The sequence below is a fragment of the Micropterus dolomieu genome, linkage group LG04 (assembly GCF_021292245.1).
Source record: "Micropterus dolomieu isolate WLL.071019.BEF.003 ecotype Adirondacks linkage group LG04, ASM2129224v1, whole genome shotgun sequence".
Lineage (NCBI taxonomy): Eukaryota > Metazoa > Chordata > Actinopteri > Centrarchiformes > Centrarchidae > Micropterus > Micropterus dolomieu.
Window position 1 is genome coordinate 16733700 of NC_060153.1, and position 22368 is coordinate 16756067.

At 43.8% G+C, this 22368-nt stretch overlaps 1 protein-coding gene across 7 annotated transcripts in view; it reads left to right on the forward strand.

The window, feature by feature from the left end:
* Positions 1 to 22368, forward strand: part of LOC123969463 — a 121057-nt gene that overhangs the window by 36887 nt on the left and 61802 nt on the right. For 2 of the 7 annotated variants that reach the window (XM_046046883.1, XM_046046891.1), the window contains exon 4: positions 19818 to 19958. The exons of 4 other annotated variants lie outside the window; for them this stretch is intronic. In XM_046046883.1, coding sequence (XP_045902839.1) covers positions 19818 to 19921 — 104 coding nt within the window. In that variant the 3' untranslated portion in view covers positions 19922 to 19958. Of the gene's footprint in view, positions 1 to 19745; positions 19959 to 22368 lie in introns of all 7 variants that reach the window. One more of the 7 variants, XM_046046881.1, reaches the window with a different exon arrangement.

Genomic DNA, 22368 nt, shown 5'->3' on the forward strand with positions numbered 1-22368 from the left:
TGAATTTTTATTACATAAAGGATATTACTAATTTACTTTTTCCACATTGTCCATCAAGAATGATACAGTTAGTCAAATAAAAGTGACTGTGTTCAGTAGCCATACAGCCCTTTGTGGAATCTCTAATATCCATCTTATTCCCAAATTCCGGTGGCTGGAAATGAGGTTGATTAGAGCGGAGTTGCAGGTATGAAAGATAAAGATCAGTAGAGGACGTGAACTACTGGAACTGCTACTACTTGTGCTGCACACACGAACACACACACACAAAGTCATACATGACTGGTCCGAGAAGGCGCAGAGCCAGGCTGTGGGGGTTTCAACTGGTGTTCAAGTACATAAAATGGTTCATGCTGGAGCTATTTGTTCTATGTGAGTAGAGACTTATTAAAGGTGTACCACGCTCCCCCAGGATCAAGGGAGATTGGTGTTGCAAGGGCCTAACACAAAAACACAGAGGATACAGGTTCTGATTTGCGCATACAAAAGCACCATTGCAAACACAAAAGGACACACAGCACCCTGTGGCACTGTCTAATCAAACAGCCAGTATGTATTTCTCTGTAGTCGCCTCAAAGGAGTCTCCATGCTGGGCTTACAGTTCCCCAGTGAACGCCAACCTAGTGTGAGCATGTATCTTGACCATGTCTTGATCACAGCGGCAGGCTCTGACACACAGAGGGAAAGTTAATGATCAAGAAGCTACAGGACAGCTCAGGTGAGTAGAAATAACTGAAGAGACAAAAGAAATGAAGAGATTGAGGTATACAGCTTAAAGAAAAGGCATAAAAGTAAAGGGAAAGAATAAGAGATGGAGAAAATATATACTAACAAGTGGGGACTGCTCAGTTTAGAAACAGAAACGAAGAGAAACCACCTGCCAAATCAGCAGACATATTACAGTAAAGTTACACAAACCATTAAAAAAACACTGAAAAGGCACATATGCAATCACCCTGTGGTTGTCCACTCTCACACATGCAGACACACTCCAATCAAACAACTCCAGACACGCCAAAACACACACACATTCACCCAGACACAACCTCGTTTCACTGCCCTGTGACACAAAATGGGATTTCTGTGTTTGAGCAGAGGGGGTCCGATGGCTACAGAGGGACACATCAAGAAGTGAGGGCTTTATAATCGCTGATGCCAGATTGGATGTCAGCTGCAGCATAAGCGACCATCTATCACCAGCCTGCCTCATGTGAAGAGGTCTCTTTATATACGGCTAGACTTCAGAGGGCACAGAAAAAGCCCCCTCCCTCCAGCCTACTTCACTGCCCTGCAGGAGGGATTGCACACAAAGACCTGCATTCATGCATACATGCACAAGGCAGATACACACATTACATTCACCCATACGGCTGTAAGCATGAATGCATATACAGTGGCAGAGAAGCATTTCAAAACACACATGCTCATTTGCATTGCAACCCACACATGGCTCCATCTTAAGAAAACACTTCACAGACGAAGCCTTGGGCCTGCCCTAAGCACAACCAACCACACACTACATTTGTTGGTTTTCTGCTAGTGCGTAGCAGCTCACTGCTCTCATTCACAGCAGCAGCAGTGCTGCCAGTTGCCATCAATTTCGAGGAAGTTGTGTATAGTATTCCAGTGATGAAGTGAGTTTTACTTAAAATCAAAATGGTTATACCCTGAATATAAGCTTTTCCTTTCATCTACCAGTTAAAACCCTTGGAAATGTACTTTTACTTGAGATGAAGGGGTGATTTAGTGTTGATGGGTGTGCGTAAGTTCAAGAGACGTGAAAAAAACTGAAGAGAAAGAGAGACATGCTTCCAAAGAAAGGAGAGAAACAGTGTTTTTTATCTCATTCTTTGCTAAACCATGCATATAATTTGCTCTACAGCCTCCATTTGTAAATTTGTGTCTCTCTTGTGTGTATGTGTGATTATGTGCTAATGCATAGTCTCTGTCCACATGTACAATATGTGTGTGTGTACATTGTCTAGCAGCAGCAGCAGCAGCAGTGGCAGATGCTAATCTGTGCTGAGAGTCATTATCTGTGTTTCCTGGGCCATTAGACTAATGCTAAGGGATAACACAGAGAAGTGGATGAGACCTGACGCTAACAGGGGCTAATCATCAGGACCACCTCTCACTGTGAGTTCAGCTATGACACTAAATATCCCTCATAGGCAGGAACCTCAGGCACTGGCAATCAGATAATTACAGGAGCCTGGAGCATTTTATTAATAACATTTCAATAAATTGTCTCAAATATTTGAACTAGCCAAGTTGTGTGTGATTTGATTTGACACCCCCAAATGTCCCCAGAAGTGCTAACATCCGTTGTGTCATTGTTATTAATTATTAATATTTTATATTAAATACTGATACATATGCAGCTTTAGTGAGCGTGGGTTTTTTTTTTATTTGGAAAAGAATGTTCAGGAATACCAAATCTTCAAAAAAAATTGGCAAGTAAGTGATGCACAAAGCCTGCTGAAAGAGATACAGGTGTATTTCTTACAGCTCAAAGTCCCCCTAGTCCTCAAATTTCCCCTAGCAACAACGATCTCAGAATATTCCCGGCATGTGGTGTAGGAGCTTTCTCTTTGCCAGGCATTGGCACAGCATGACAGCTCTAATCTGCATATCACCTGATCTGACCAATGAATCTTTCCTGTTTAATCATTCCATTTGACCCAGCAACCAAAAGCACCTGGAGAGCTTTTGACTGGCAAACAGTGAAACAGAATATATCCAAGGGACCTTGGAAGATCAAATGTTGAAGAAAGCGCTAACGAGGCAGGTTGCTGAGCCTTTAAAAAAAAAACTTTTTAATGAGCCGCTACACAATGAGGGTGACCCTGCTGCTTCACATTGCACTGGGGCTATTGAACACACCCCCATGGATTCATCGTGGCTACGACTCAATATTAAAGTATCAGTTACGTATTTACCCGAGGTTAATTCACCATCTTGCCCCCCTGAGAAATAAACTAGATTGCATTGTAAAATAAAAAAAAATATGGAGAGGGAGAGGAGACAGGAGGGGTGAATGTGTATCAGGTAATTTACGACTGATAAAAAGCGTGCTCATCTGTACAGTATGTGAGGTGTGTGCGACCTCCTGCTTCAAACAAATCTTTAAAAGTCAAGAAAACACTGTGCCTCTGTCTTCTGACGTCCCTGTGTAGCTGAGCTATGGCTGCATTTCAAAGCCAACCTGGCTGACTGAGGCCCGGCCACAAAGAAGGCGAAGGGAGGGCTGCATGTGATTGAAGAGAGGCTGAAGAAACAGTACACACAAATACATACATGCAGACACACACACTTCCCTCCTGGAGGAAGCAGTAGTAGGCTCCAGCACCGGGCCCGGCTACAAAGAGACCCCACTGAGGCTGAGCAGACAAACAGAGGTGGCCCTGGGCCGAGAGAAATGATTGACCTGACCGACCGATGAAGGAGTGAAACTTCAAACAACCTCCATGATGAAAAGATAAAGGGAAAAGGAAAGAAGGATGATGGGGAAGAGAAGGATGAGCAGGACGCCACAGCTCCTGTTTAGCATATGAGCCCCTTCATTAGACCTTGCAGGATAAGACGAGACTTATACACTGAAGAAAGGTGTTAGGAGAGGAGAGGAGAAAAGAGGAAAGGAGAGGTTGGAGAGACGGAACGCAGAGGGCTCCTATTAGCGAGGTCCATCACCTTTTGGCCTGCCTGGATCATCTCATCTCCATAATAGGCTGACCCCCTGTGTTTCAGACTCATTAGAAAAGCAGACAGCAGGGCCAAGCAGACACACGCCTGTCACCTCTCTGCTCCCACCGGAGACCTTGATTTGAGAAGAGATAAAAGAAAGATGAATGGAGAGATGGTCGGAGAGAAAGAGAAGGGTGGGATGGAAAGTTGGACCACAGGTTTTATTGGGAGAATAGAAGAAAAAGGAAAGAGTCAAACTGCTTATATGGTGAAAAGACAGACAGGAGAGGGATCAGAAAGAGTGGCTATGTGAAAATAAATCTGCCTAGAAACAGTAATTTGATAGGAGTAAGGCGCGTGCAGGCAAAATACTCTGCTGTGATTTGCCATTGTAAGCCAAGCATACAGTTTCAGTCAGTTACCATCTCTAAACACAATTCCATATGAACCCAGAATCACTGTTGCATCTGTCAACTGTGCACAACTGCATATTTTCCACTTCTAACCCCCCCACCCCCACCCCACCCCCAGCATTTTTAGTTTTGATTTGTGCAATTAAATGTCAAATGGCATAATTTAACAGGAAACAGTGGCATTAATGTCGTCTAGGCTCCAACATTCAATATACTCGTCTTTTACTATCACTATTCACTCATAGTGATTTGCAGACTTTCATGGCCCTGAGGTTTCACTTCTCAGGCTGCCCCAGCCAGAGGAAAACGACAGTACTGCTTGTATCTTTTTGGGTTAAAATATTTTAAATATGTTTTAATGTTTTACAGTTAATACTCTCCTAAAGGCATCCTGGAATTCAACACCAAAGATGAAGGACAGTGTTCCTGTATCGGGGAAAAAAAACAAACAATTTTGTTGACACTTCCCACCCTGGACCTTATTGTGTCCTGCCACCTTTGTGAAACCAAACCTATGCCCCTGGCTATACAAATTGACAGTAGAACCATGAATAAAAAGAGGGTCCTAACAGCCTCAGATTAAAATAAACAATCGTAATCCAACTTCAAGCTGATCAGTTTGTGTATCTGTGATAATTGCTATTTAGGTTTGTAAATATGATTAAAAAAACACAAGAATCAAACAGCAGGAGGGGGGGGGGAACCATCAAATTGTTCCATTCTATTCAAATCCCTTCTCTGTCACTTCTCATAAAAACATACAAGCTTGTAAAATAGCGTGACGCCATAATCAAGTGATGCCGATCAAAAGTGGTTCATTGACAAGCAGCCTGGCCATTCAGGACACTGGTGGTTTGTTTGGGATCCTCCCTGGGGACCCCTTGTTTTATTATATCCTACGCCAGACTCCCACCGGACCAGACCCAGGGGTCAGAGGAGCAAGGTCAAGGGTGACAAAGTCAATGACCTCATCTGGCCTTTTCACTACTGGATGGCGAAGAGTTACCTCACGGCTGATTGACCGGTGGGTTAAGATGATGCTGCGTCTCGCCCAGAGGGAAATCATGGTTGATGAAATCACAGCTGTCCCAGAAGGGGGAAAATTAAAGATCATTGATCCTACAAGAACTATATTAAGAATATGATAAAAGAGATTCCCTATATTTGAGATAAAAAATGAAGCAGACATTCCCCCTATCCATTTCAAAACGTATTTAGTAACATCCCTCTTGCGAGACAAGGGGAAATCTTTAACTGATGACAATCCTTTGCTGCCTCTTCCCTGTCTGATGAGAGACCTGATCTCACCTTTATCCCTCATCCCTCCATCCATTTGGTCTCTGGCTTGTGTGTACAATTTCCTGCCGCTCTCTCTGCATCACTTCTCAACAGCCCTCTCTCATCCCTTCCTTCTGTCGCTCTTTTTTATTGCTTGTCATTTAATCCCCATACCAACCCTCTCTGTATGCGCATTTGCTTGCCAAACACGCACACATACGCACGCGCACAGAAAAGCAGGCCTCGTCAGAGGCAATGCCTGACTGTACAGTGTATCGATTTGCTTTGAAAAGTGTGTTTGGGTTTTTGTAGATGTGAGGATAGCAGACCTCCCTGGAGCACCAGCTTTCTTCTCCTTCAGTGTTTTAAAATTAAAATCTGCTGAATTCATTAGTAAATCTACATTTTTATGTGATTTAAAATTTTATGTTTAAATGGCTTTTTGCACAAAATAACTACAACACAGCAAGGCTTACAAGCTTTCTAGACAGAATGACAACACTGCACATTCAACAAATCCTCCAAAGCAAATGACAAAATGTGTTATTTATCATTCCAAAACAACCCATATGAGCATTAGGCCTGGTGCCCGTATCTGTGGGACCACACAATTATTTATATGTATGTAATCTAATCTACCATTAAGGTATATCTAGGGGAAACAAATGACACTCTTCCATCTCAAAGTCACATGATTTGTTGACCTGTGCATCTTCCCTGACCTCCTCCCTGAGAGGTTTGGCTGCGCTGCAACAATGTCACCTTTGCTTCTGACCGACAAAGACCATTGTTTCCACAAAAGGTTTGTGACAAGTAAACATTAACATAAGATAGTGTGTCTTATATATCCAGTATCAAATCTTTACTGTGTATTTTAGACTATATCCCAGGAGTTTCAAATTATCTTACAAGTGGTAAGCTTCAAGTATGTCAGAAAAAAGCCCAATGTAAAAATGTAAGCAAACTAACAAGATGCAGGTAACATTGAGGTAAGCTTGATTGTTAGCTTCAACTGTTAGATCCTGATTTGGTAAGCGGAATGATCAGATATTGACACAGTGGTAGAAAGTACATTTACCAAGTACTGTACTACAACAGTCTTGAAGTAATTGCATTATAACTTGAATACACTGTGGTCTAATAAATCTGCCTTTTGCAGAAACTAAAACTTTACAAACAGGAAATCCAAGGCCAAGGATTTCACAGTAAGTGGACACACCGCTTGATAGACACGTGACCTCTGGGAAGTGGTGATCAGAAACAGTATACCAATGAGCATTTAACATCAAATGTGACCGAACAGAGAAATCTCAGGATTGTGAACTACCACTTTAATCAGAACACACTAGGCACCCCTAGTTCTCTCATTCTCAAATGCAAAGACACACTTATGAGTAATCAAGCATACATTTGAGGCATGTGTTCACATCAGTAACCAAACACAATATATCCTTTAGGATATAAAAACAGGAAGTCATTATCTACACACACATCAGTTAAAATGCATCCATTCTCTCTCTCTCTCTCTCTCTCTCTCTCTCTCTCTCTCTCTCTCTCTCTCTCTCTAGCACACACACACACACAGAACTAATTGAGTGGATTTCAGATTTCTCTTCCTCACAACTGATACACTGGAGATCCCTAAACAAATTTATCCAGCCTTTATACAAAGCACTCCCTGGTGTCTTAGATCTATGCCCGCCCCCCTCCCTATCTCTCTCTCTCCATCTCTCCCCTCATCTCTGTCTCTCTCTGTTGGTTAAAAAAACCCTTGCCCTTTGGGAGCTCGGCCATTTACACTGGCTGGCCTTACCTGTCACAGAGCCACTGATGGAGATGGAGAGAGCAGAGAGGTGAAGAAAGGAAGAGTGAGAATGACGTACAAATGTATGTGTGGTTGTCTCCCTTCATGACAACCCTGTCCTCTCTCCTCACCTCCACCTCCTCCTCATCCTGAGTCTGTTGTTGCTTTAATTTGCCCTGCCGGCCATGACCGTGAGCTCATAGTTTATTTTGACAAATTGAAGGGGAAGCCCCGCTAATAAATCAGGGCCTGTGATGAAGAAAAGCCTTAAATAGGATATTAAGATTTATATCAGAGACTCCGGCTGTACGCTGACATGTACACAATTGCTCCCTCTTCTCCCTGTCTTTCTTTCTCTCAACCACATTCGTTCTATCGCCCTCTCCTGCTCCCCCCACCCTCTTTTAAGTCAAATTGTCCATGCTTCTTTCATGGCACCGACAGGAAGATTTCTTATCAGGGCTCTGGAAGGTGGGAGTGAGGGAGCGAGAGAAGAAAAATGAGAAGTAAAAGAGGAAAGGATGAGAAAAAGGGAGATGGAGAGCAGAGGGGAGTTCTCTGCTGCAGCCTTTGTGTTATTGGCTCAGTGGCCGTTCCGTGAATGCAACATACAAAGCTTCATTACTGGAGCGCAGGGGCTATCTCTGTGACAGGTTGCAGGATGGGGATTGTATGTGTGTGTGTGTGTGTGTGTTCTGCATTTGTAGTAAGATGCAAGATTGAATCTGTGCCTGCTCCTGGGAGTATGAGCGTAAGTGTGTGTATGTCTGCACACAAATGTGTGCGTGTCTTTTTTAGATCTGCGACATGTGCACACACTCTCACAGTGACTTATTTACTCCAGAGGCGAGGCTCTAACCCCAGGTACAGAGCCCCGCACAGAATAATTGCTTTTTTTTTTTTCATCCCCCTGCATCACATTGCCTCTTTGTTCCTAACCGCTCACATGCAAGAAGTGACATCTATTTGTGAGTGAGAGTGTGTCCGCATGCATATGAATAAATAAGAGTGTGTCTGCCTGTGAGGATGTGTGCCTGCATGGATATGAGACCCAGAATGGGTTTGTGTTTAAAGGAACACTCTTATATGTTCATGATTTTTTTTAGTGTGTTACAAAGAATCAGATTAGAAAACAATAATATTAATTTCACATTTGTGTGCTCAACACTGATCTGCATGACATGTTTAGCCTAGCTTAGCACTAAGACTGGAGGCAGAGGGAAACAGCCTCCCTCACAGAGCTATGATGAATTGATATAAATTTCAGTGAGGCATAATAAACTAATTTGCCAATATGTTGGAATATTCCTTTAAACTGTATCAGTGGTGTCTGTGTTTTCAAATATGCTGATATCCTCTTTGAGACGATGCAGCTATGCAAATCAGCAACCACAACTGTGAGTAATTACCAGTTTAGCATTCGACCATCATTTCATTCACTTTCAGAGAAAACGGCTCCAGTATCTGGTCTATTAGACTGTTGAGTAATGCTTTTAACTCGGTTCCCATAATTAAACCCAGTGTACAATTGAACACTCAAAGGCGGGTTAACAGTTGCGTTGCGTAATGATTGCAATTAAGGTTCGCACACAAAGCTGGGTCTGCTTTCGGAGTCGCCGCGCATGACGCTGGCAATTAATTGAAAATGCAAATACACAAACTGATGAATGAGAAGAGTGCTGGGTCTACACTGCGTGAAAAGACTATCCGCCACACTTCAGAAGTGGGTGGGGGTGGGCGGGTGGGCCTGGTGGGGGGGTTGTGCCTTGTATTCCTTCAGAGAGGAAATCAAACCAATTGGATATGATGCATAGCTGTGCCGCTGGGGAGAGCGTGCTCTTTGCTGAGACAGTGTGGTACTGCAGACCCCAGCCACAGACATAATAAGACGCTGATTAGACAATAACAGGGTCATGGAAAAAAATGCTCTGTGAGATAACATTTGTAACTTGTGAAAAAAAAGAAGCTCATATATTCTATTTATATAAGCATCAGCATAGGCCTCCAAATTTACCTGTTTATCAGTCAGACGCAGCCTTTCTGTGATCAGTCACGCTGATGCTGCTGCCAAACTGCTACAAAATATGGCTCTGTGTCTGCAGAGTACTTGGGTATTTCGGAAAAGAATCAGACAAATAAAAATAGACAGACAGGCGCAGGCAGATAGACAAATGGACTCACAGGCAGAGCCACTGTGTGCGGTTGTCTTGACAACAGAACAAGAGCAGCACCCTGGACTCTGAGTGTGGATGGAGAATGAGACGGGGTGAACAGAAAAAGCACTGTGTAAACCCCATTAAATCCATCCAGCACTCATAAAAATCAGCGGAACAACATAAACCTTTGTGGAATATTCCCCTCTGTTTGTCTTTCCTGCAGGCAAGGACACACTGGCGACATGAGCGATGGAGATGGGCTAGTTTGCCTCAAAACTGTTCACATAGCCCATTATGTTATTTACACTGATTTCACCCCAGCTGCCTTCCCCAGAATGCTAAATGAGCTATGAGCAATTCACCAAAAACGTACCCATTATCCTTCACTGCCGTAATGTCCTGATCATCAGACTACCAATGCAAACTTTGACATGAGTCTGAGCTGCCTATGAGCGACTCTCTGTGTTTCCTTTGAGTCTAAACAAGTCTAGAGATATTCAGTGTTACACCGGCAGTGGGGAGCGGTCTGTATCTGTGCCAGCTAACAGTGTGCTGGTTAACCATAGTAGACCGTGGCATGACATAGCTGTCATGGCCTGGCAGGAACAGCTGGGGTTATAGTAGCAGAATCAAAAGAAAGGGCATGTGATGATCAGCAAACTAGATCAGAGATGACTAGCTTTTGGAAATGTTCATTTGTCAGTTGGAGAATTTGGATGCTTCATGTCAACATTTGCTAATTTTGATAGTCAACCACCAGCTCCTCCACCATGTCCCTGCACCACAACTTTTCCCGGCACGGACATTGTGGCAAAGGCCCTAATATTTGCACTTCTTCCACTTCCATTTGGCTCCTTGCATTTTTGGATGATAACAGTTGTGCATCAACAGCATGTTTAACAGCCAAATGACTGTTGATTTAAATTAAATCATCTCTTCTGTGGTGACTGGCAGCATCTCACTGGCTGAAAAAAGCATAAACACCTGGCTGCCAGACTCTTTTTAACTCAGTGAATGCAGATTGGCACTGACTAACTCCTCAATTACACTGAACATCTGGTGACACAATCAGATATCAAATGAACTCTCCCTTTCAAGCCAATTGAACCTTCTATGGAGCCTGGATGTGTCATTTCCAATGCTTTGTCATTTTTGCTCCCTAGTTTCAGTTAGTAGCGGAATAAACTTGACTAAAAAGTGAGTAGGCATTGTGTAAAACTGTCAAATCCTATGTATTTTCTGTTCCCATTGCAAAGTTACCCTCATTATAACAAATCAATGCAACTGTCAAAAGAAATGTGAGTTATGTTGTCCTCAGGCGCTGCGGTATGACCACAGCTGAATGACGGTACTTACATTTCTTTTATGCTTTTGACTTTGTATTTGGATCACCTAGACTTCAGGACCTGGCAACCACAAAAGAATTTCATCTTTGGTGTAGCTTTTGATTGTGGTCTGAATGCAGCTTATTATTGAATATTTGAGAAAATAAAATGCAATGAAAACATTATTTTTCTTAAAAATACCATTTTGACAAACATTCTGAAGAAATGGTCTGCCTCTCCTCGGCTTAGCACTGCTCAGCATGGCTGTTCCTGGCACAGAGAGCCAGACCACCTGGCTAATACCCAATGTGATGTATGGCACTGCTTTGGCAGGGACCCCCAGCACAGTGACATGGAGGCATCGGGATTGTACCACCAGTCTCACGAACAAAAGGCACTTAACTTCTCTATTCCTCTCCTCTGTGCAGAAGGGATGGACCCTGTCGTAAGCTGTGAAGCACACACACAAATGCAAATGCGCACACACACACACACAAATGCAAATGCACGCGCACACACACACACACACACACACACACACAGGTGCATGTCTGTGTGTGTGCCTGGTGACAGATGGGGGATGGAGTTGTCAGACCCTTGCTTGGCAGTGCTATAGGCTCTTGTCGGCTGGCTGCTGCTTGTTAATGTGTTAATTAGCCTACTTGTTCCTCCTGTCTGGTAATTACAGTCAGCCTGGGCCGGGACGCTCATCAGGGGCCACTGATCGCAAGACGGCAGGGCAGGCAGGGTCAGTATGGGGACATATGTCTGAGATACTATGTGTTGCATGGATGTGGCGCATACACCAAAGAGTGCAGAGTGTCCAAACAAAACTTTAGACAAAACAAGTTGTTTTCAAACTTTTATTTAGACAGGGAAGCTTCACTGAGAGTAATGCTCTCTTTTTCAGGAGGGCCCTGTTCAGACTCACACAGTTAAACACACTCGCCTAAGCTGCCCAGTATGACCACAGTCTGATCTGCCGCTGAGCGGCTCCACTGGAGCAGTTTAGCACTGGTGGTAACGAAGGATTGGCAAGAAATGCTCCAAGATTTATCCTGTCGGCCCGGGGATCAAACCAGTGTCGTTATGGTGAAATGCATTAGATTCATTAATGTATTGTCCCATTAGCGTAAACATCAAGTCTGCATAAATGTGTGTCAGTGATAATGCAGTTTAAGCATAGATTACTTTCAAAAGTCTGCACTATATCACACACAATAATGTAGCCAAGACAACGATTAATACAGACTTGATATTCACTGTGATGTTTTCATGTGTACATATTTTAAATGGAAATTAATAGAAACCAGTGTATGCCTGGGATGGTAGAGAAAACACACGGGCATTTCTAAAATACAGTATTGTGGTTTGCAAAACGGTTAGCTGTGATATAAATGGACTAAAACATGTAGAACCTCTATGATTGTGCTTAAAGGAAAAAAGACTGTGACAGGTAATTGACTTTCTCCTCTTATGGCTGCTCTCAAACTGTTTCCATCTCTTCCTGTTCTCTACATCTCCCAATGTCACGCCAACCACCTGCATGTCCACCCACTCCATATCCATACACCTCCTCTTTGGCCTTCCTCTTTTCCCCTTTCCTGGCAGCTCCATCTTCAGCACTCTTCTCCTGATATACCCTGGGTCTCTCCTCTGCACATGTCCAAGCGGGCAGATATTTCAAATGCAAATGAAACAAAATAACAAAAGAAGTATAAAAACAACAGTTACATCTCTGAAAGTATTTGGTAGAATATGTGGATAAAAAGTATGGAAAAATAGTTTTGATTGAAGCATATACTAAAATAGAAAAGAATATTGTTATTCATTCTGTTTACCTTCAAGGAGGTAGACAGAGAGAATAGAATTATATGTACAGGAAAAAAAGGGCAATGTGTAGGAGAAGGTAAATGAAATGAACACGCTGAGCAAAAAAGCAGGTAAAACTGGATAAAACATAGTTTTATAAGCACCTTGAATGGACGTCAGATAAGTGCTAGGAGAGGTGGAATGGTGGTGATGGGGTGTCTCGATCTTTGCTGTTATCTCTCCCCCACCGCCCTGCAGGAAGCAGCCAGTTCATTTTCCTATGAGGATCTGACAGAGCCGATTAAGAGCAGTTTGTTTTATAGACATGCGCTAATTGAGTTGGCTAGATTGCCGTCACTCGGTTCGCTCTCCCTATAAAGAAGATTACATATTTCCTTTTCATATCTTGGCGATGCAGCCGCCCGACCCATCTGTCTCCATTCTTCCTTTCTTCCAATCCCCCCTCTACCATCATGTAAAGTGAGAAGGGGCTATGGTCCTAGGTCTAATTAGTGCTCCTCTCCATCACTCTCCGTCTGCCTTGTTCACTACTATATCCTTGCCCCAGAGACCTCGCTTCGCCTCTCCTCTCTGTCTCTGACCCCTCCTTCTCATTATCTCCTCCTCTTCCTCCTCGTCTTCCTCTTTGGACCACTCCATCTTTCACCCTCTCTATCTCTCTGTTGTTACCCACCCACCTCCTCCTCTCCGTCCCTTGCTGTCTCCTTCTCAATGAGTTAATTAGGCTCATCTCTGGCACCCTCTTGCCAAAGCCTGCACCCACAGGGCCAGCCGCAGCACTTCCCTGATGATTGGGAGGCTCTATTTTTAGAAGACAACAGAAAGAAGAGAAGCGGAGAGAGGGAGAGAGACAGCTGAAGGTCATTTGGTACTTTCACTTTGAGCTTATCTATCAGAATGTGTGAAAGACAGAGCAAAAGAGGGAGAGAGAGAGATGGAGAATGAAGCAAAAGCCTTAAGGCCCATTTATACTCCTGCGTAGGGTCTACGTGCGTACCCGTACCTACACCGTAGGCTACGCACGTAGCCATGCATTTATACTTGTGCGTCGGTGTGTCCGTCATTCTGCAATTACACCCCCAAACGCTAGTCGGCAGTAGCACTACAGCATCCACTGTGTTGACTTTTCCCGGCCGCCCAGGCTAACTTCCGGTTTTGCGCTCCACCAATGTAAATGGGGATAAAATTGTATATGTGCGGCTGGTGTAGCCTTTTCAAATGTTACCAACCGAATGGATCACATTCTGATAGCGAAACGAGTCATTTCGCTCGGGTTGCGACGGTCAAATATATTGATTCACAGTGTTACAGCCGCTGTTTTGGCCACTAGAAAGTGTTACTTCAAAGCGCGGGGTACTTCTGGTCGGCTCGGAGGCATTGCGAGGCTACCCAGCCGACCAATCAGAGCTTACGGTCCGCGTCGACTCGACGTGTAGTTACATTTTTGAGGAGGTGCACGTCAGGTGACTGCGTAGCACTCGTGCTCTCCCAAAACTCAATGCTGCATGGACAGGATGAGTAATTCCTAGGATATGGACACTGTTCTGTAAAGGAAAACTTTGTTTTAAACATTGTGGGCAGACAAAATGAAGAAACTATCTACACAATATATTAATGCAATATTCTACAACTGTACCAGCTGTTAAGCAATCTGTAATGCTGTTTTTCCCCCTGTGGTGGAAATAACAGTATCAGTGTCTCTTGGTAGAGATTACAGCTGGATGTGGAATCTACTGGACTATATTCAGTGAGTATATTGTGTTTACCTTAAATGGATACTAATGAAGTGGGTTGTAGTGATCCAACACAGTTTCAAGAGAAATCTTACTGAAGACCTGCTGAACTACATTTAAGTCCACTATCATTTTCATTTTCAAAAGATCCCAGCTCAATTCAGGCAACACCTGGAGGCATAGCCTACCTGAAGTGACATGTTAATGCAATGACAGCACACCACAGAGTTACCAATGTCCCCTGCTTTGCCACAGACTGTCACGCTTACTGACGTTACATTTTCCTACCATTTTACTAATATATAAGCCGTCTACTGTACGTTAACAAACAGGACCACAAGGCACACTTGCCTAATGACAAATACAGGAATACAAATACAATACAAATACAGCAGGAATAGCAGAGACGGTATGAGTCAAACCACTGGGAGTTCATTTACCCCTCTCCCTCTAATAAACAAAACAATCACAGACAGTCAGAGACACAATTACTAGCCAATTACGCAAAATAACAGATTTTTCCTCTACACCCTCCACGCTTGTTTCACGCGGGGTACCCACCGATTACAACAACCCCCATCAGCCCGTCCTCTCCTGTGCAACTGTTAACCCCCTGTACTCCCTAAACACACGTGCTCACATGTACTTACACGACGTGTGAGTATACACACAGATACACAAGCACAAAAAACGCACACAGATTTATGCAAAAGGTTGTTCATGCAAGCATGCTCTCACTCACACACAGAGTCATCTCCTCCCTCCCAGAGCTTGTTTCATTTAGCAGCCAAGTCGTCTCATGGCAACGCACTCGTCAATCTCCCCCTATGTAGCCTCATACTAATTAAAAGATTTAAATAGGAGTGTGTAGCGGAGTGACACAGGGCGAGGGTTCTAGTCTCTGAACTGCCCCCATTTTGTAAAAACCCTCCAACCCTCTAGTTACCTTATCAAGTCCATCTCACACTTCCTAACTTTTTTTCTATTCATTCCTCACACCATCTCTCCTTCTGCTCATCTGTCCTCCAAACCAAGCACTGACTTATTTGATAACAGTTATTTACCTAGGCAGCCTCTTTATCCTACCAACGGGCAAGCCACCATGCCCTCGTGCCCACATGCTCGTTGGCACAGGCACGGCCACCCATTCCACAACATGGTCATTATCATGGGCAGCTCGACAGGGAGGGATTTCGCTAAGTATGTAAATGTTGTAAAGAGCAATGTTGAAAGTGTTAAAGAAAGGAAGGAAAGGGAGTGCTGCAGATAGAGCTGCTGGCTGTGTCTTGATGTCAAAGCATCTGATGTTTGAAAAAGTGCAAAATTACAATTTCTGGGGTTCATCTCAGAATCAAACTGAGCCAACAGCCACAGGATAATGGGTAACTGCAGAAATGAAATCTCATTTCCATAAAATGAAATGCAACAAAATCTGTCTGAGTGACAATTTGTGTTTCGTTCTGCCTCCAGCAGTTTCAGCCTAGGCAATTTCTTTGTTTTTGTAGAAATGAATCCCTTTTGGTTGCCACATATTTTGAGGAAATGAAGGAGAAATCAAAACTTTGCTGCTCCTACTCACCAGCTAAAATTTTATCTGATTAATGCTACGTATTTGAAAGAAAAACTGAATACAGTCTTCATGTGTGTGTGTGTGTGTGTGTGTGTGTGTGTGTGTGTGTGGAGGGGGGGGGGGGGCGCACAATCCAGACATAATGCTGCAATCATTCCAGTAGAGGTGGACGTAAGAGCATTTGATGGATAAATGAAGTCCAATTAATGTGAGATGGGAAAGTAGATTCCCCGCAATTCCTTGTGAAGCATTATGGGAGGTCCTTGGTTGGAGTAGGAGTGTAGCTCCTGGCTCTCGCAAGCTGCCCTGAGGGCCTCTTTCTCTCTCTCTCTTATACTGTGCAATTACAGCTGAGAATGATGAAGCACTTCATAGTAGCCAGGCTGCAGAGCTGCAGGCTCCATGTCGGGCCCTTATCAATATTTCAGAGGCCTTTCTTTATACTGTATTTACCCTTATCTGGACGATGATAGGCCACATCACACCTCCAACCTCCCTTCCCTCGGGCAATGGGTCATGTTAGGAAACGAGCTGTTACACCTGAACGAGAGCAACAGGAAAACGGCACAGATGGGCTTTCACTAAAATGTGTGAATGTGTTTAGGGGGAGGCAAGGCTACAGTGTCTCATACTGAGCCTAAATTTAGTGACAGGTTTCAGCTTGTCCAATAAGCAAGGATACATTCTCTGGGGACTTAGCTGCTGAACCACAAAAAGGGCCCTCAGGCAGTGCTTGTTTAACAATTCTTCTTCTTCCTTTCTTCTTCCTTCTTCCTTTCTTTCTTCTTCTTTCTTCTGACTTCTTTCTTCCTTCTGTCTTTCTTTCTTTCTTTCTTCTTCTTCTTTCTTTCTTTCTTCTTCTTCCTTCTGTCTTTCTTCTTCTTCTTCTTCCTTCATCTTCTTCCTCTTCCTCTTCTTCCTTTTCTTCCTTCCTTCGTCTTTCTTCTTCTCCACCTCCTCCTCCAACCTGTCTTATCTTCTGACTGCCCGGTCTTTCATTGCAATTTCTTGTAGCAACAGGTTTTTGGTAAGTTTTATATTCTATTCAGTTTGAATCAACTGTTTGTAACAATAATCTGCGTGGTAAATTTACTGTTTTTCTTCCTCAATGGAGTCTGGTGGCTAGCGAGAGTTATATACTGGTTTCTGGTTAAACAAAATGGTATGTTCTTACTGTAACCAAAAGGTATATCTCTGTGGGAATCCTTTTCATAATCTTGTCATGTTGCACTTTTAGTTGACATATGCTAGTTTGACTGGTCCCCAAGGATTATGTTGCAGCCATGCCAGCATGTTTCACAGCCAGCAGCTTAAGCCTAGTTCACACTACACGATTTTTAGCCCGATTTGCCGCTTGGCGAGCTCGGCAACTGTCAGGCTGTGATCGGGGTAAATCAGCGGTCGATCAGCGGTCGCCAGTCGTTATGTGTGAACTACACAACAACGCATCAAAATGGCTCCCTCACCTCCAGCTCTGTCTGTAGCACAATCCCTGCTACCTGCGTGTGCTAATACATCCTTTCACCATTATTTTTTGTCTTTATAATTGGTATCTTTATAATAACAAACAACAGCTGTTTCATGTGTGTTTTCTTGACAAAACGTAGTTTGGAGACCAGTGTCAGGTGACAGAGTCGTTGTCAGCTCACATAGTGTGTGACCCCCGATCAGTCACGTAGTGTGAACGCCACAATGACTTCAAGACTTCTGTCACAAGACGGCAGGTTGCACAACAAAATATGTTTTACAATGATCTGCCAGGTAAAATTAGCCTGCTGTTGTTCTTGATGGACTCTGGAGGGCTGTAGTGTAGGTTTGTTTTGGTTTTAAATGCTGGTGCTTTAGTGTGACATTTAGTGGCAATAAGTGTTGCTTTCAACTCCTTTACAAGTAAGAAGTGCCGTAGAGCAATAGATAAAGAAGCTACAACAGAAAAAATATGGGAATGATGAAATCGAATCAGTGAGGGTCAGTTTCTGAGAGCTTATAGGAGGACAAGCTGAAGGGATGTTGTAAGGCCATTTATTTCATAGTGATCCAATATTATCAGAACAACCACACAACCCCAACACACAAAAACACACATACACACACTCTGTGAAGCCCCCCCGCACCCCCCGAAACCCCCTGGCTCTCCATCACGGCTTGCAGGACCCGTTTTCACAGCAGGTACCTAATTCCGCTTTTATCCCCAAGTAATATTGGCCTTATCGCTCGCGCCGCTGCATCCATGCCGAGACTCAGTGAGCCACAGGGTGGGGGTGGAGGGAGTAAAGCGAGGCGAGGCAGGTGCTGGTGGAATGTCATCTTGGTGGAACTGATTGCGCTTTGCGGCTGCAGAGCTGTTGCACTATCACACACACACACACACACACACACACACACACACCCACACACACACACACACACACATATATAAAGAGAGTGAGAGGGTGTAAGAGAAACAGACTCCCCCAGGTCCTGCTCACTCAAGCCCCTTCTTAGACCACCAATATTGCCAGTGATATTGCCTTGGTGTTACGTCGTGCAAGATTCACACACATGCATGCATATACACGCACGCATGTTGAGCGCACGCACACACAAACACGCACACACACACACACACACACACAGCTATGCATTCCTCTCAATACAGCCACTGCTATCACTTGATATCCAGCCATCTCAAGGCAACCACAACCTCTGCTCCTGCCACGCAACTCACACACACACAGACACACACACCCACCCACACACACACCCACACACACACAAACACACAGACACACACACACACACACACACACACACACACACCCACACATGCATTCACAGACACAGGGGAGGGGCAGGGAAAAGCCATTTCACATTTCTCCCTCCACTTTCCCTCTAAGACTATTTTCACTTTTTCCTTCCACAATTCCTCATTCCACTCCTCAATTACAATTGAGACCTGGGGCTCCCAAACCACCCCCTCACCCCCACCCAGAGGATAGTGTCCCTCGCTCTCAGTAAACAAGGTGCAGATGTCAGAGAATACAGCAAACTGGTAATGTGCTCAACTGCAATACCACACCATACATCAGCATGTTGAGGTCTCTTGTTGTCACTTAGCCTTACAAACAATTGCAAGCACACACACGTACAGACAGGCTGACACACAACACTGGGGAGCCTTTGTGGTATTGAAAGCTAAATGCCACTAATAGGTTGATTCTGCACACACAATGAATTCAAATTGCCTGCTGTGCAGCACATCGATCTCAACACACTACACTTGAGCACTCCCATCAAACTGGGGGCATTTCCCCTGATGCCTATCTGTGCTGTATTAATGAAGATATATGGTGCAGGTACAGTGATGACATTTTCATGGGCAGCATACAGTTTCCATCTGTCCTGAGGCATCGGTTCATACCACGGCTGTCTGCCCGGTAATTTGGCAAGTCCATAGTTTCGGACGCCACCAGAAACAGGTAGTGAAGAGTTTAGGGAAATGAGCGCCCTGTGCTGTCAGATGGAAAACCCTGCAAGTTGTGTGACAAGATGATTTTATGTTATTGTTTTCTGGTGCGGCTGAAATTTTCTAGAGCAATGCACCGGATCCGTGTGCTAAGTGCAATCAAGTTATTACATAGGTTTGCGGGTGCATGTGTGTGTTTATGGACGCTGTTGCAGGAATCAGGGAACAGCCCTTACTTGGAGGTAAACCAAATGAGTATGCCCAAAATGTAATTAATAATCCATCATTGCATGGGAAAAACAAAGTGTGACCACAACTACATATGTATGGTAGTTATGGTAGTATGGTAGTTAAGTTAAACCAAGATGTCAGTCTGGTAACTGTGATGGATATTCATAAAGGACAGTTAAAGTAAAGTATTTTTGGTCAGCATTTTAAACCTAAAGTTTGGGCAAGAATCTTACAATTCTTCTTTCTCTTATCTGTTTCTTCCTTTCTACACAGATTTACAACATCCCTTACAACTCCCTCTCTCCCTGTGTGTGTGTGTGTGTGTGTGTATGTCTCTCTCTCTAGGTATTTGTAGCTGGGAAAGTTGGGGCACTGGCCGGCTAATGGATGAGGCTGAGCATGTTGCCATGGTGCTACCTGGTGGGGAATGTTCTGCAAAGGGAGTGTGAAGCCTGCAGCCTGCCAATAGAGAACAGAGGGAAGGAGGTGTGTTTTTTTGTATGGAGGAAGGGGTGTCTAATTTCACAAATACATACACATAGTAGCTCAAACAAAACCTCGCAGGCATGCATGCATCTGAGCAAGTGCACATGCAGACATTCACACACACGCACGCACACACACTTTCCATTCAGTAGAATTAAATCTCACCACTTGCAGAGACGGTGCAGTTGAATTATTTATGGCTGCCCGTCTGTGGGCCATGCCGTAATAAAGTTAAGGCCGAGACTAATTTGCAGTTTGATGAGGTGGGCTTTTAGCGGTGGATCCTGGGCCAACATTAAGTACATATTGTTTTTACAGATTTGATTACATTTTTATTGTTATTGTTATTAATGTACTGGGTGTGTGAATAGGGTATATGGGAGCACACATCTACTCGTTTGCTCTAGACAATACAAAAACCTGACCAGAAGAGAGAGCTGAAACTGAATAAGCAGTGTGTGGGTAACCATTAGACATATACAGGATGTAATCTTCTCACTTTAAAAATCCAATAAAAGTGGCAGCTCAACAATTTTTATAGCAACCTGGAGGCAATCTGCTTCTAAATACATAAGCCTCAGCTGTGAATCAGCTGTGAATCGAACCTGAGCCATCTGTCTGCCTGCGTGCACACACCCCTCCATAAGGGCCTATAGAAAGTATCAGGGCTGGTAAGCTGATGTTGACACTCACAGATACATTAAAGCTAGAGTGGTGAGCCTTACACTAATGCGATGATAGTGTTTGGGAATAAGAGATTTTGATTTGCGATTTATCCAAGCTAAACAAAATTCAATTTTATACAATTCTCAAAGAACCCCACTTTGCATGGCACATACAGCACACCGTAAACCCTGTGGATAATTTGATGGAGTGTTGCTGGGCTTTAAAATAAGGACTTTCACAAGCTATTAAAGGCTTAAAGTCTGTAAAAATGTTATGGCGACACTGTAACATCTCACACTGCTAAACAAGAACAAGACACAGTGCAGTCGCCCTCCCCTGGATACATGATAATCCTTTGATTAATGGCACCCAGCATATTTAATGCTTAATACGTAGAACAGAAGCTGACAAGCCAAACAATTAGGTCAATTACCAGATGACAGCTATGTTGTGTTGGGTTAATTACTGGAATCTTCTATGGCGGGACACATCCATTTGAGGGCCAACGGCACGTAAGAGAGCACACATGCAAATGAGCTCACCTACAGTACAGGACACAGCCATGCTAGAATATGTGATCTGTGTTATGGATGAGGATCAGCATATTGGTGTGCTTTTGGGTATGCTTTTGCATTTTGCAGATAGATAAAAGGACTACTTCTTTCACAGTAATTTATCACTATTTCATATGTGAGAAGGTTGGGGTTGAATGCGTATATTTGGCCCATGCTGTGCATGTGTGAATATATTTCCCTAAACTAAATATTTATAGAGAGAGAAAGAGAGTGGATGAGGTAATTTATGTGTGCATGTTTTTTCAGTATTAGTTATATTAGTCTCTGGCATGTGTAATGCTGGTAGCTCCACCAGGAGGAGAGGAGAAATGAAGAGAGGAGAGTTGAGGTCCTGGCCATGCTATCTGTCTGTCAGGGGCTGCTGTTGGAAGCGTTTTAATTAATCAAAATCAGGACACTTAAGCCAGTTGCAACCACTCCTAGGGGCCCATCATGTCAAGATACCCCCCCACCCGCAACTCACACATACCTTCCTGGTGTGCTACATCTTAACTAGAAACATACACGATCCTTTAATGCTGTGACTCAGAGATGAGTATGTCCTGTTTCTGTTTATGCGTCCATCACAGCTGTTCTGTGCATTTGGAGAGGTTGACGTGGGAGCAAAAGACGCCGGCAGAGGTCATTTCCATATTCACTTAGCAGAGTGTTGCCTCGCTCCTTTCTGCACTGAAGCGCTTTAATCAAAGCGGGCGGCGCTGCCACTGCTCCTAAATGGCCCTGGAGCGCCTTTGAAACACACTGACACCGGTGTCGCACTGAAAAGGACATGCTTTTTATCCTCTTAAATAGCTTGTAAAAGGGCCCCATTGACTACACAAACAGCTGACACTTCCATGCCTCCTCATTTTTGCTTCTATTGTAATACCAAGTGAATGTGTCAGCGATACTGGACGAACACAGGCGCCCTGTATAACAATATCCTGTGTTGTTGTTTTTTTTGACTTGGAGCGTTAGTGCATGGTAAATATTTATACAAACATCTGTGAGCTGGTCTTGCGAGGGGGCAATGAGACTGCTTTGATGATTTTTATTTTACTAAATAAATAAACAGAATAGAGAAACCTTATGATGCGAAATTCAAAGACATCACTTTGACAATTTCCTTTTGAGACTGGATAGACAAACGTTGACACAGACAGTAATGGCACGCAGACATGCGTCACCCC